At 37.9% G+C, this 15,690-nt stretch overlaps 2 protein-coding genes across 3 annotated transcripts in view; one reads left to right on the top strand and one right to left on the bottom strand.

Moving 5' to 3' along the window:
• TRIM55 (tripartite motif containing 55) overlaps window positions 1–10,108 on the top strand; it is a 43,174-nt gene extending 33,066 nt beyond the window's left edge. The window contains exon 10 of one of the 2 annotated variants that reach the window (XM_070940514.1): window positions 8,512–10,108. In XM_070940514.1, coding sequence (XP_070796615.1) covers window positions 8,512–8,628 — 117 coding nt within the window. In that variant the 3' untranslated portion in view covers window positions 8,629–10,108. The remainder of the gene's footprint in view (window positions 1–8,511) is intronic. The other variant, XM_070940515.1, reaches the window with a different exon arrangement.
• A 4,605-nt stretch (window positions 10,109–14,713) lies between these two features.
• CRH (corticotropin releasing hormone) lies at window positions 14,714–15,283 on the bottom strand. The gene has a single exon (XM_070942245.1). It carries the CDS (start codon window positions 15,281–15,283, stop codon window positions 14,714–14,716), a length of 570 nt encoding a protein of 189 aa, XP_070798346.1.
• Window positions 15,284–15,690: the final 407 nt, after the last annotated feature.

The following is a 15,690-nucleotide window of genomic DNA, read 5'->3' as shown; positions in this document are numbered from 1 at the left end:
GTGGCAAGATGTCCCTGGGGCATCAGTGTATTATACTTTCATAGATATAATATACAGGATACAATATGATTATTAGCAGAAATATTCAAAATTACTATATAGTATGTTGAGCTGGATTAGGGATGCAATAAATTGTACCATTTTCAGGTGACCTCCAAGGGATTTTTCACATTATGCAGTCTTTCTTAAGAATTCTCTTCCAAGAAAAGAAAAGAAAAAGATTTCTCCATTAGTTTAAGTTTCCTAAAGAATGCTTGACATTATATCCTTCAGGGAACTTACCCAGCCTACACACAAAGAGAACACTGAATTCATTTGCTCTGAACTATTTTTGGAATTGTTAAGGTTGTGTGAAATAAACAGCATTACATTATCCTTTTGCCACATGGCTCTAATTGTAATAGAATGAAAATCTATTTTGGTGAGACAGTCAGTCCCCATGGGTGCGAGAAGTTCACGACCAACCACCTTGCTGAGAATTGAACAGCTAATCTCATGATGGATGGAGTTTGCTGGTGCATATTTTACCTGCCTACAGTTATGTAGTTGAACAATTTATTTCATAAGAAAAGAATTTCAGTTGGCTTCTAGAGAATTAAAAATAGGCATAAGGAAAGAAATCTTTGAGCCTCTAACTATATTGTTTCGATAAAAGTTGAGAGCTATAGAAAGTTCTGCTGAACTTACAATGTGCTGAAAGTACATTGCAATATAAACAGAAACTATATAAAAATTTGAAACTATTTCAAACTAACTTCTACAGGTAGTCCTTGTGAAAAGTTCGCTTGTACAGTAATCATTTGAACTTACAATATCACTGGACAAGGATACTTACAACAGATCCTTGTACTGTAGTTTTGACTGGCACAGTATCCCTGAGGTCACATGGTTATGGTTCAGGTGCTCAGCAACCTGCTCATAATCACAACATTGCAGAGTCCCACAGTCCCACGACTTCCATTTTCAACTTTCACTGCTGGCTTTCGATAAGCAAAGTCAATGGAAAAGAAAGCAAGGGGTCACAAATGATAATTATGTAATCACAACTTATACTGGAACTATAACTGCCAAAACTAGTTTCATAAATTGGCGTGGTAATGTGGCTTTGCATCTTATGACTGCAACACTTAGCAACAGAGTTCTCAATCCCAATTACTGACAGTAAGTGAGGATTGCCTATAGCTCAGATTTTCACATCATTCCATTCCCTGCAAAACGTTGTAGCCAGAAAGCAGTTCCTTGCTATTAAGAATAAGCTGTTATATACACAATAAATTATGAGTAGATAATTTATGTTATAATGCTGAGATATACATTGAGAAGAGAAGAGAAGAGAAGAGAAGAGAAGAGAAGAGAAGAGAAGAGAAGAGAAGAGAAGAGAAGAGAAGAGAAGGGAAGAGAAGAAAATAACAGAGTTGGAAGGGACTTCCAGTCTTCAAGTCCAACCCTGCTTAGGCAGAAAACCCTATATCATCTCAGACAAATAGTTGTCCAATCTCTTCTTAAAACCTTCCAGTGTTGGAGGATTCACAAGTTTGACAGATAAGATTTGATTTCCTAGCTAGGTCTTCATATAAGGTGTCTGAAGTAAATAAATTTGAGCCTTAAGAACTCAAAATCAAGAACTCTGGGTTGATTTGTTTGATGATGATAAATTAGCTTGTTTCTTTGGCTGTCCATTGTATCTTCAGGATTCTTCTCCAACATCAAAGTTCAAAGGCATCAATATTCAGGAAGAGTTTTGCTTCTTCAAAGTTCAACTTTTGCTTCTATAATGTCACAGGGAATACTACAATTTGTGTGATTCTGATCTTTGCAGGTATGGGCACGTCATAGCTTTTTCCAAGACTTTTCCAAGGCTGCTGTACCAAGCGTAAGCCTGCAGCATATTCCCATGACTGCTTATTGCTTTACTGTTGAAGGTTGATTCTGAATGGTATAAACTACCTTCCATTTCAATATCTTCATTGCCAATTCTGGTTATTCTATTTGTTCCTATTAGTTTGGTCTTCTTTATTTTTAATTTTACTCCATTGTTTTGCACTTTGCTCCTTGATGTATATTACTAGAGCTTGTAGATCTCTTGTATTTTCAATTATCAGGGTATGTTATCAGCATAGCAAAGGTTACTGATATTTCTTCCTCCAGTTTTAAAACCGTACTAATCTTCCAATCCAGCTGCCCTTAATTTATATTCAGCATATAAGTTTACAGATGTCATACTCTTTGCCAACCTGGAGCCAGTCTGTTTTGCCATGTTCTGTCCATGCTGTGCCTTCCTAACCAGCATTTAAGTTTCTCATGAGGATGGTGAGATGTTCTGGGATTCTCATTTTTCTGAACACCTCCCACAACTTGACACAATTGACATAATCAAAGGCCTTTCTCTAGTTGATAAAGTCCATAATCACTTCTCTTTGGCATTTTTTGACTTTCTCAATTATCCAAGGGGTATCAGCAGTAATGTCCCATGTTCCTCAGACTTGAACACCTGGCATTTCCTTTTCCATGTAGGGCTCTAATAAACATTATACATTATACATTATACATTATACATTATACATTATACATTATAATAAGCAAAATACAAGCTGAGTGGACATGACCTTGTAGGTGACCCTCATTCAGTCAAGGACCTTGGAGTACTCATATCAAATGATCTAAGTGCCAAAGCCCACTGTAACAACATTGCCAAAAAGGCATTAAGGGTTGTAAACCTAATCTTGCGTAGCTTCTTCTCCGGTAATATTACACTACTAACCAGAGCATACAAAACATTTGCTAGACCAATTCTTGAATACAGCTCATCTGTCTGGAACCCCACATTGCATATCAGACATTAATACAATTGAACGTGTCCAGAAATATTTCACAAGAAGAGTCCTCCACTCCTCCACTCGCAACAAAATACCTTATGCCACCAGACTTGAAATTTTGAGCTTAGAAAATTTAGAATTACGCCGCCTTCGGTATGACCTAAGCATAGCTCATAAAATCATCTGCTACAATGTCCTACCTGTCAATGACTACTTCAGCTTCAACCACAACAATACATGAGCACACAATAGATACAAACTTAAAGTGAACCGCTCCAAACTCGATTGCAGAAAATATGACTTCAGTAACAGAGTGGTCAATGCCTGGAATGCACTACCTGACTCTGGGGTTTCATCCCCAAACCTGCAAAATTTTAACCTTAGACTGGCTACTGTTGACCTCACCCCATTCCTAAGAGATCTGTAAGGGGCGGGCATACGAGCACCAGTGTGCCTACCGTCCCTGTCCTAATGTTCCCTTTAATTGTATTCATTTTATATATTCAATTCATGCTTATACTTATATATATTATCTAATACGTACTCGACAAATATAAAATAAAATAAAAATTAAAAAAATTGTTATAATTAAGTCATCCTCTTTCATTCTCCATATACTTGATATATGAAATTCAGAGTATCAAAATTTACTATTTTTTCATCTCTGAACTGAGTTTGACACCAATACTTTTATAATATTTGAATTCTTTAATATAATAGCATTTGTAACATTTTTAATGTAGTAAAAGAGTCCCTGGACACATATTCAGGATTTGGCATTCCTTTTCTCCTTGTTAATACACAACATGAATTAAAAAACACTGATCTATGTGGCTCATCAGTATATACAGTTTACATTCTTAATTAAGAATGAATTATTGATGATTTTCTTTTTTCTTTTTCTTTTTTTTACTCTTCAACTTAATGTTTATTCTCTGAAACAGAATGAGGCGATCTAAAACAATGTTGTAGTGCACTTACCAACTTAATATGCTTCAAATGAAGTGTGGCTACAGCTCTCAGACTTCCCAATCATTGACTGTGACAGTGAAAATTCTAGACATTTAATTCTTAATACAACTTAGAAGACACCAGGTCAGGGAAGACTCTTAGTATAATCCATGTGACAGTTTGTTCTGTACATACTTGAATGTATGCTTATTATGCTGATATCTCCCTCCTGCCAGACACACAGAGTATGCTTTACATCAGAGTCAAGAAGCACATTCATCCAAAGTGATGTGGTAACACTTTTGAGGTCTGATAAAAGATTATGTGTTGCATATTACTTATATCAAAACATTATGTGAAAATAAGCCCATTGAAATAAATAAAAAAAATCTGAAAAGCTTCAAACTAATGCATAGCGCAAATGTATGTGATATGTGGTATCTGTATGTTTCTGCTTTGTTGCCAAATAACCTAACTTTAAGCACTAATTCTGACTTCTAAAAAGCTTTTGGTTTTGTTATGAGTAAATAAGATTGAAGAAGTAAAAGAGTGCAGGGTTGGTGGGGAATGAATTCTTAGGGGTTTTTTCCTGGCACAGAGATGAACAGAACATAAGTTAGCCATAAATAACTTATGCCATTTCATTTAAAATATGGTTTTAGTCTGGATCAAACCCAACATTTTCATGACAATTGTCTGAGGACAGAGTGCCTTCTGCTTTTAGTCTTAAAAAGAAATATATATTTAAAATATTTTATTATATATATTTTAATATATATGTAATAAATCATCCCAGAATATCCCTTCGGTCATTTGATTATTATCAATCTCAACTAAACTGCATGTAAATCTCTTGCACATAATGTGAGCTGAATTAAGTATGAAACTAGTAGCACAATTATTCAGCTTTACATTCTTGGCACCTACTATATGTTTTCTAAGTAAAATTTACCGTTAATTAAAAGTATGTTTTGCTGTACAGCCCAGAAATAGTTCTGATTTTTAGCTCTTTGTGGCTTGCAAGATCATCTCAGAATTTGCTTATGCTGTGCATTCAGCTGCAAATGGGCTCTTCCAGAACTCCATCCCACATGAGCTCAAAAAGATGGGAAATTGGAGTTGCACCTTCCAATTGACAGTCCCCATATTAAGGAATATTCTGCTCCTTGAGCTAAGTGACACCTGACCTCACATCAGAGGTGGGTTTCAGCAGGTTCTGACCAGTTCTGGAGAACCGGTAGCGGAAATTTTGAGTAGTTCGGAGAACCGGTAAATACCACCTCTGAATGGCCCTGCCCCCATCTATTGTCTGCCTCCCAAGTCCCAGCTGATCAGGAGGAAATGGAGATTTTGCAGTAACCTCCCCTGGAGTGAGGTGGGAATGGAGATTTTACAATATCCTTCCTCTGCCACACCCACCAAGCCATGCTATGCCACCAAGCGACACCCACAGAACCAGTAGTAAAAATTTTTGAAACCCACCACTGCCTCAAATGTTGAAAAGCAGTGAAAATGATTTTGTTCAACTGGACATTTGATGTAGACAATGGACCTGGGATGCATCTGTAATTTTTTCGGTATTGTGTTCTACTGTTATGAGTTATGATGGCTTTAATTTTTCTATGATTTAAATCATCTTGACTTTGTAGAAATAGAAGGATAAAAGTTTGTTGTTAAACAACATACTGCAACTAATAACTGGCCAGCAGGAATCAACTTATTCCTGGGCCATCATCTAATGAAATTACCACTCAACCTCCCAGTGGCATGACGTGGAAGTAAGAAGATACTGTATATATATGGTGAGTTTACAAGGGTAGCATAGGAATCTGAAAGTACATGATAAGCTTATTGCGGCGGAGTGGGGGAGAAGGCTGTCAAATCAAGTTAGAGACCATAGTCATGCAATTTAAAACCCTACCCTTTTATATATATTTATATCATGCACGTAACACATGTTAAAAATGGTTGCACAGTAGTGGCTATGGTCTTGATTTTTTTTAATCCTCTTCCCTTCTTTCAGATGCTCCTTTATAGCATTCTTATCAAAATGAAATAAATCTGGGTTGGTCAGTGCTTGGATGGGAGACTGCCTGTTAACTTATGTACTTTACTTTGGTTTCAAATCAGCGCTATATTAATAAATGTAATTAATAAATAAAATAGAAAATATAGTCACAAAGGGGAGTGTAACATTTAGTGGCCCTGAACAGAATCCAAATTCTAGAGCTAGTGACTAACTAACATTAGAACACCGAAATGCAATGTTTAGGGCAAATGAGCTGGTATGAATATGGGAACATTTTAAATGCTCCAGTTCCAACTTTTTCCATGTAAAAATTACTTCCCTTTGTAAGAATCCTATGCTTGCTACATGTTATTAAGAGAACATCGGAAAGAAACTCACATATTGAACTTTGCTGGTTTTTGTTCCAGCCTATCAAATTGAGTTAGTTATATTCTAAGGCTGAGTTAAAAACAAAAACATAGAAAGTTATAGGAAATTTCGGGTTCAGAAATAATGGATATGGGTCAGGAGATAAAAAAAAGACGCACTCAAAATTCCTAGTTTGTCTTTTCTTTTTACTGCTGTTCGTTTCCACTGAGATTCATCCCAATACCTGAAATTTCCACCTGTAGAATCACCCTACTGCAAGACATTAGATCAGAAGAACAAAAAATAACATTATCAAAAGGTTGCTAAAGAAAGCAATGTTGACTGCCTAGTGAAGGCAGAAGCCTGTTATTACCATTAAATTCAGCTACATTTCATTTCCTGATCTTGACCCCTTGGTAATAGGACAATATTTTTTCTCTGCCTCATCCTCTTCAATAAAAATGGCATCTTTCAAAGATTAAGAACATATTTATTATTTTAATGACCCTCTGATGGCCCCTTATTGTTTTGGTCAGTTTGAATGGATAAAACTGTCTGGTCCATGAATGTGGATTCCAAGACTCAGCCTTGGTGCTGAAAAAGAGAGCATAGGATTCAGTAGTGATAAGAGTATAATTCTAAAAATCTTGTCTGTAAGTGTATACAAAATTTGTACACCAGCTCTTTTATTACCAATAATTTCAACACTGCAAAAGAATAATCCACATTAGGATATATTTGTATTTTAGAGGATAGCCCCAGATAACAAACTGCATAATGCAGGAACTCAAATAGAAAAGCTCTGGATTAGACAGAAACACTTCTATTTCTTTTTTAAAACCATTAGACAACAGGTCCTGTCATGCAGTAATATGGCTTTGTCCATTCAGCATGTGAATTAATTAATACCTAACATATCATCATTCCTCACTAATTCAGCTTTGAATTTTAACATAATGCATTTACAAAAGATGCTTGGAATATGCCAGATCATCTTCTATTTCATGTAGCAGTTCTTTGCAAGCATCTGTGACAATTCATAGCGGTATATTTTCATGATTTGTGGTTATGGATGCTTTTGGTAAATATGCATTTCTTCATAAAATAAGTATGTAATCTCAATTCATGGGGAAATTAAAGAGATATTTTCTTTGACTTTATGTTGCTTAAGAAAGAAAATTGTACCATAGTTAGCAGTTTTATTACAATCTGCCAAAGCAAAGTAAAAGTCACATTTATTTATTTTATTTTAACTTATTTATTTTTATCTTGCCTTTATTATTTTCATAAATAATCAAGGTGATGAACATACTTAATATTTCCTCCTCCTTCTATTTCTCCCATAACCACAACCTTATTGGAGGAATTGGTCTGAAAGAGAATGACTTGCTCAAAGTCACTACCCGGCTTTCATGCCTAAGGTGGGACTAGAGTTTACAGTCTCCTAGTTTCTAGCTTGATGTCCTAACCACTACACCAAACTTGCTTTAATTCAATTATATTTTCTTTGATATGTTTAAGAGGAAGCAATATATAATATTTGTTTGCTTTCTGGGATTCAGATGTAATTCCAAAGGTCAAGCTCAATCTTCAATGAAAGTAATAACCTATTGGCTTTCTGAGGGCACAAGCACAAGCACAAACATGACTAATATAATTTTCTTGCCATGTTTCCATGATTCATAATCTATGAATCAAACAAGTTTAAGGGGTCCAGGGCTGTCCTTGTGTCCTAGCAGTTTCCACCTTATTTTGACACCCTCCAAAGAAAATGGAAGTTTTTGTCATCTAGGAGAGAAGTAAGGTGATGGGCCCTGCATGGAAACAGAAGGAGTATAGGGATCAACAATGGGCACATGAATTTCATACTTATATAGTGTCTTCTATCTCAAGAATAAGCAGCTTAACCCAGTATGGGGGAAAGATCTATAACAGTACTTAAAAGTTTAAATTAACTGGCAATATCCCATTCTAGATGTATTTATGAATGTGTGGGTTTTGTCCCTAAAATATATAATTTAGGACAGTTCTGTGCAAGCCCTTTTGAAATGAATCAAGTAGTATGTAAGATCAGGTAGTCTAATGCAGGAGTCTCCAACCTTGGCAACTTTAAGCCTGGCAGACTTCAACTCCCAGAATTCCCCAGCCAGCTTTGAAGCTGGCTAGGGAATTCTGGGAGTTGAAGTCTGCCAGGCTTAAAGTTGCTAAGGTTGGAGACCCCTGGTCTAATGTACTGCTTCATCTCAGCAGTCTTGTAGACAGATACTTTCTACTGTTTTCTAAATATTTTATGTTCTCACCCATAAAATACTTAAAATGACCAAACTACATAGGTATAAAATATTTCAATTTATTTTTTTCCCTCAGACTGGGTCTGAGACCTTACAAGGACATGTGGAAGGACAGCCTGGGAGCAATGAAAGAGTTGATGAGCCAGCTCGTCATGTTTTCTCTTTCTCCTGGTTGAACTCATTGAATGAATGATGACTCCTAGTCCAGATGGCATCTGGTGAACTCAATAACAACGAAGAACACATTGAAAATAATAGTGGATCAGATTTTATTTAAGGACTTTATTTTGAAAATCATCACATTGGATCTGACTTTTGTACAATTTGAGCAGGGAAGCGGTGGGGAAGAAAGAGTAGGAGTTAATACCTTGTCATGAACATCAAATTCATACACATTTTTGAACTCATGGCAAATATCAAATGATAACATTACTTGCCCAGTTTGCTTCTGGGCACTGGGATTTGGACATAAGGCTCGATAGTATTTCTAATAGCTGATCTGGGTTATGCCCAAATTATTATATGAATGTGGCAAATGCCCCTACTTATGTTCAAATAAAATTAAAATCAGAAGGAAGGAAGGAATTGAAAAGAATAATATACTTACAAGTAAGCTAAAAACCAAACTAAAATAAAAGTAAAAATTAATTATACATATTTGTAAATGCCTTAGGCATACTCTTAGTTTTATGTTTGTACTTTATCATTTCTTCACTAAAGATATTGTTGTTAATAAATTTCTCATTATTTGGAAGTTTCTTTCCTGTTTTTGTAATTGAATTCGGTAACCCTGAAATTAAAATATTTATTAAAATATTCATAGATTGTTTAGCTCATAGAATATTACTGCATATATATAAAATTAATAAATCTTACAATTGTTTTAACAGGATCAAAAAGGCAACTATTGGAGGCAATAACAAAAGAAAAAGATAATTAAAATTGATGAAAAGCATAATGGAACAGAAATATTTTTATCTGTTACTTGAGCTATAATGTTCTTCAGCAGAGAATCCAAAAGTCAGAACGCTGCCACAAGCACTCTTGCACAAAAAGGTGACATATATAACAGGACATTTACAGAACGTTAAAGAATTGACATTTATAAGCAAAATTACCAAAATTAATGAGGCACTACTTTTCCTGATGACATTTGGACTCCAGTTGGGTTTTTTTTTTAATAAGAATTTTCCTATAAACTGTTAGATAGCTGGTTTTGAATGTTTGGAGTTTTCAAAGTAGTTTTTTCATATAGTATAAAGAATAATCAATGTTCAAAATCTTTGCAACAATTATGGTGTATAATGGAATATCCTAAATTGTGACCTAATTGCTGGGATTCTGTTATTTTTAATTCATAGACTTTATGATACAACTAAGTTAAATTCTCATTTTCTACATTTACAATGAACTAAAATGTCCTACACTGAGAATCTATGGCCCTCTAAATATTGGGCATCAACTCCCATCTTCTTTAGCTTGATTAAACAATGATAATAGATTATGTGAACTGTGTCTAAAATCAGGTACAGTGCAACAAGTACCTATATGTATGCCATTACCAATGATTCCTTAGAATTTTAAAAATGTATCTCTTTCAAAGCTTCCATGACTTTTAGTGCAACATCATGGAACCTCTTTAGTGAGTAGTAGCCCAAATATTTTTCATGTCTGTGTGCAACCTATTTGTCCATCAAGAAGAAAAAGAATAAATATTTGATTTGAATTTTCCTTTCCCTTTTGATAAAAGTAATGATTTCCTGCTGACAATTGCCTGGATTGAATTTATCTTATACATTTATTCATTTATGCCACCTGTCAATCTAAATTTTGAATTTCATTTTAACATAGTCACGGTGATTCTAAAGATCAAAAAGACTGCATATTTCTTTTTGAGAACATCCAAATATATGGAGGAAGGGGGTGAGTTCGATGACGTACAAAGAAAAGAACATGTTGGCTGTTCCTGTGTCTTCTGCCAAATATTAGTGTATCTGTTTTACAGCATTGACACAGAGCTAAGCCTACAAGTAATTCAGACTAACTTAGAGTTAGATGTATTGAGATAAGACACAGAAGCAGGTGCTGGTATCAGGAAGAACTGTTACTTAGTGAAAAATATTTGTTATGCATGCAAAAGTTCTCAGGTTCAAGTCATAGCTCCTTACATAGAACTGGGGTAAATTCCCACTGAAACTTTGGACAGTCGCTGTCAAATTATGTAGAGTGGGTAATAAGTACATCTTGCAGGACACAAAGGGAAACTTGTTAAAAGCCCCCTCGGTCATGCAAGGCATGCCCCATCCATAACAGTCATTTAAAATGGACTGGAGAAAGAGAAGAGGAAGGTCACACATCTGCTTCTTCATTGCCACTATGTAATTATATGTGAGAATGACTTTAGGAGACAGGAGGAAGACCCACAATCTAGTCAACAGAATGATAAAAGGAATCTGATTCTGAATGTACACTCTTCAAAATTAGGAAGGGCCCCTTCTCAGAGTCTTTCTTCACCCAACCCCGGGGTGAAATCCAGAGCCGGTAGCGGAAATTTTCAGCAGTTCGGAGAACCGGCAAATACCACCTCTGGCTGGCCCCAGAGGGGGTGGGAATGGAGATTTTGCAATATCCTTCCCCCAGGAGTGGGGAGGGAATGGAGATTTTGCAGTATCCTTCCCCTGGAGTGGGGTGGGAATGGAGATTTTGCAGTATCCTTCCCCTGCCACGCCCACCAAGCCACGCCCACAGAACTGGTAGTAAAAAAAATTGGATTTCACCACTGACCCAACCCCCCTCTATCCTTTGGATTCAGATTTTGTTTATCAGAGAGTTGTTGAGGCTGCATCTCTTCCTATTGTTTCCCAAGGTTGTTCTACATACCATTACGCTCTGCTACAGTAGACTTCAGGCCTAAAATGATCTCTCCTAGCTTCCTCAGCCACCCAAATGTCCTTCCTCATCCTACTTGACCTTCTGCAATCATGTCCCTCTCACCACAAGTCCCCCATGAACATACTAAGCCAGCAGAAATATATTCTTTCAAGTGTACAATATCTACAAAAATCTGAAAGATTACTACCAGTATGTGCTTTTGTTAGAGTCATGAGGATGAGCTGCTGTTTCTGGGCTATAAAATATTAGTTATGTCAACAAAGTGAATCAGAAAACTGGCACTGCTGCTATCTAGTGATTATCCAGATTTTTGTAGCCCACATATGGTGATTGTTAATTGCATAAAGTATGCTTACATATCCATAGGACAAGGAGTTGGTGACAAGAACCTGAGTAGACCTCCCGTGCCTGCAGATCCCAAGGAATATGCTCCCTATATTTTCATTATATTTGCACCACTGAGTGTTGACTGTCATTCCAAAGGCACTGCTGGTTGGAAATATCCCTATAGAAGGGGACCAGATTGACAGCTTATTTTTGGATTTTTATTTTAATTGATTTGACTCCAAACAACTTTGGTTGGCTCACAATATACCAGACAATGTAAAACCAATATAATAAGAAACAACAAGCACAAAACCCTTGAAGTCCCAGTTGTTCCCCAGTACTTGAGTTAGGATAGTTGGAACCCCTTGTGAATTTTGTTTTTGGCCAGTTCACCATCTTGTTTTTTTACCTGATTTCTTCTTTATTTTCTGGTAATTTGTTTTTGGATTATAATCCATTTAATCGTTTGGTTAACCTGTGAACTGGCCAGAGGTATTTGGAATCAAGTGGAAAAAAGTAAACTGAATAAATTAAGCTGACAGATCTTTTGTTTTAGATTTTTCTTGGTCTGCTGAGCCCCACATACACAGAAATTATAACTCATAGAAATTCAAGACAAAATTCTGAGAGTTGCAGTACCAGTCTTTCAAGGGGACACAATTTAGGGAATATAATATTACTGTAGAAGAGACACAATTTTAGAAGGAGATATCCAGTGCCTAGGAATGAAAACCTCTTGCTGATTCAGAAGCGGATAATAAGATCATTGAGGCTAGCAATCTTAACATCATTGATCCAGAGAGTACCTGGGTGTTACCAGGCTGGAAGAGCTCTCTATCCATTTCAGGGTCGCTTGGGTTGCTATATATATTGGCTAGATCTTCTATTGAAAAACATACTTAAGGCACACCAAGAAGCTTATTATTCAACAAGAGCACATGCAGACATCCAAAATCATCTGCTTAACTTTTTTTTATCATTGACAATCTCTCCCAAAACTCACAGTTTTGTCCCCCATTTTTACTATCACCACCATTTAATCTTCATCACAAATTGGTGATGTAAATTAAGCTGATAAACAGTAAACAGGTTGATACCCACTTTCTCCTGGTTCCCACTCTACCTTTTTAAATACCTATATCTCATTGGCTTAAATGTTGGGGTAGAAGAAAACATTCTCCGTAATGGACAGATGCCTTTGAAAGATGACAGTTGTTTGGGCTGATTCTGAATTAGCCACCATCCTATGATTTCCAAAGAATTATTTCACTTTCAAAAATGTCTGGGAATTGTGGAAGGAGTTCTGTTTCATTATCTTGGTTTTCTCTTCTAAGCATTTTTGAGAGGTCTGTCCCCTTGTTTAAATATGGACACAAAATAAGACACTTAGCAAAGTCTTTGAAGTGAGAAATAACTCAGCAGTTCTCTCAAACACCTATATTGTAGCCACCAGTCTTTTGGGGGAGGATTTCTAAAGAAAAAGCCTATTCTCATCCCACTCCAGGCCAAAAAATATGCCACATTTCTTTCATAGTTTCCTCTCACTCTAGCCTCAAAAACCTGTAAGCAAAACTCTGATGAAGAAAGATGGAAATGGTATGGGGGATGTTTGCCGTGTTATTAACAAGAATGGAGTTTTGCTTGTTTTTTACATGGTTTGAAAGGTAGATCTAAGAATATACGGTATCTTTTTTTAATTATCTGAGGTGACAACAAACACTGCTTGTATTCCTGTAATGCCAAAATATACCGAAAGGAAGGGGGGAAAGCACTGCAGCTTGAATAATATATTTCACCTGGAAATCCACTTTTTGGTTGGATTGTAGTTAGCTGGGTTAACTGGGACAGAGCACCAAAACAGTTACTGCCTGGGGAAAGAATAGGCAGATGGATACATCAAATGGCAACTTTGCACATGCTTTACTCTGGAGCAAATGTAAGCTACAAAGAATTCCTTGAAATGTAAGGCAGGAAGAACAACCAGAAATTCTTTCTTATCAATTCCAAGATGACAAGCGAGGCAAAAATGACAGCTTTCTCTTCGGAATCAGTTTTTGAACCTGGTACCTTTATCCTTTTACCCAAAATCTATAGAGCTGATTGCACTTGTCCAATGCGGCTCCCTATTTTTAATTATTTGTATTTGAGCTAATCTGGAGTTGATATTCTAACAGATGTCAGGCAGTTTAAAAATTAAGATCATCCTCTTTTCAGATGGGCTGGTTCATATCTCCCATTGTCCTCAACTACCTATGGTCCATGGGAGTTATAGTCTGTTGGGCACCAGTTTGGAAAGTTATATCCCCCCCTCCTCATGCCCTTCCCCATATCAACATCATTTCTTCCCTAAGGTAAATTGAACCTTGGCTGGATGGGTGTACAACCATTATGCCGCATGCTCGGATTCTGTGCATGTGGATGTGTTTTTCTACCCCATATTCCATCGTTAATCCATTTAACAGCCCCGCCCCACCGAAGACCTCCAACCCTCCATTTTTCTGAAATTTGACGTACCGGCAGGCAAGGAAGTGTATGCAAACCAACGTTCCTTTGCAGCTTTTATTAAAAATATAGAGAGATATTATATAGATATAGATAGATATTAAACGTTCTCTTACACAACCAAGTTGACCGAGCGCTGAAAATATGTTTTATTTGTGGAAAGAAATGTTTACAAACAAAAGACAAAGAGGAGTGAAATCGAAATAGCTGAGTACAGAGAGGCTCCGGCCCCCTTCCCCGCCCACCACCAACCCCACAAGACGCTTCTCGTCCGTCACCTGCTTCCGATGGCCAGACCAACGGACCCCACCCTGGAACGCCTAAACCTGAACCTTGCCTGGGACAGGACGGGTGAGAAAAGAAAAAAGAAGTTACAAACGACGACACTTGGGTACGACGCCGGACATGCTATTCAAGGCTACTTCGATAAAGCTTTCGAATAAAAGGAGGAGGAGGGAAGGGGAAGGGCGCGAGGGAGCGGTGTTAAGGAGATCTAGGTCGAAGGGCTGGGCTAACTGGAGGAGCTCTTTGGTCGGGGCCAGGCAAAGGAGAGCGCTTCATTTCCCGATGATTTCCATCAGTTTCCTGTTGCTGTGAGCCTGCTGCGCCAACTGCTCCGCTCGGGCCATCTCCAAGACTTCTCGGAGGAGATGGAAAGTCAGATCCAAGGAGATCGGCGGCTCCTCGGATCGCTTCTCCTTCTCCGTGGCCTGTAGGTGGGCGCCGTCGTCTTCGCCGTCCCAGGAGTCGGGGGCGCCCTCTAACGAGCGTTCTTGGAAGTGCTGCAGCTGCTGCAGCTGTTGGACGACGGCTCGGAAAAAGTTGCCCGCCGACGCGGACGTAGCTAGGTGGCTGCTGCTGGTGCTCGTGCTGGTAGTGGAGGAGAAGGATCCGGCGGCGGCGGGAGCAGCGGGGTTCTTACGGAGGCTGCCCAAGCGCAGGAAATATTCTTCTCCCATGCGGAGCAATATGGGGAGCGATTGGGGCTGTTCTTGGAAATCTAGCTGCTGCAGAGCGCTACTGGCGGCGGGAGCGGCCGGGGCTCCCTTGCTGAGGGTTCTGCACTCATGGCAGGGCTGGAGAGCAACCAATAAGATCCCGGTAGAGACAAGCAGCTGGATCTTCATGATTCAGGACGGCTGGATCTGAAAATGTAACAGGAGGGATGGTGGGAAAAGGCACAACTGTCTATCAAAGAACTGGGGATTTTTTTTTGCTGTCCGTGCAGTTTACTGTCCGAGGTGCTGAAATGTTTCAAGCAACCCTCGCCAAGACTCTTAACGAACCGAGAACACAATCAGACTTTTTCCCGGAACGATCAACCCAACTCGAAGCAATTTTTTTTTTTCTCGAATTTAAGCGCGAGAAGGATTTGCATTTTTTTCTCTGGGTGAAGAGCTTCCTGAAACCCATCCACTCTTCCTTATTAAATGTCAGAAGAGACGGAGTAGTACTTGATTTATACAGCTCAACCGCTATATTGGGGGCTTCCTATAAATCACCACATTTAATCTTTTAAAACAGTGAACCTTGC

This window comes from Pituophis catenifer, unplaced genomic scaffold (genome assembly GCF_029215685.1).
Source record: "Pituophis catenifer annectens isolate HBS135680 unplaced genomic scaffold, rPitCat1.0.hap2 SCAF_3, whole genome shotgun sequence".
Lineage (NCBI taxonomy): Eukaryota > Metazoa > Chordata > Lepidosauria > Squamata > Colubridae > Pituophis > Pituophis catenifer.
This window is presented reverse-complemented; position numbering and strand designations above follow the sequence as displayed.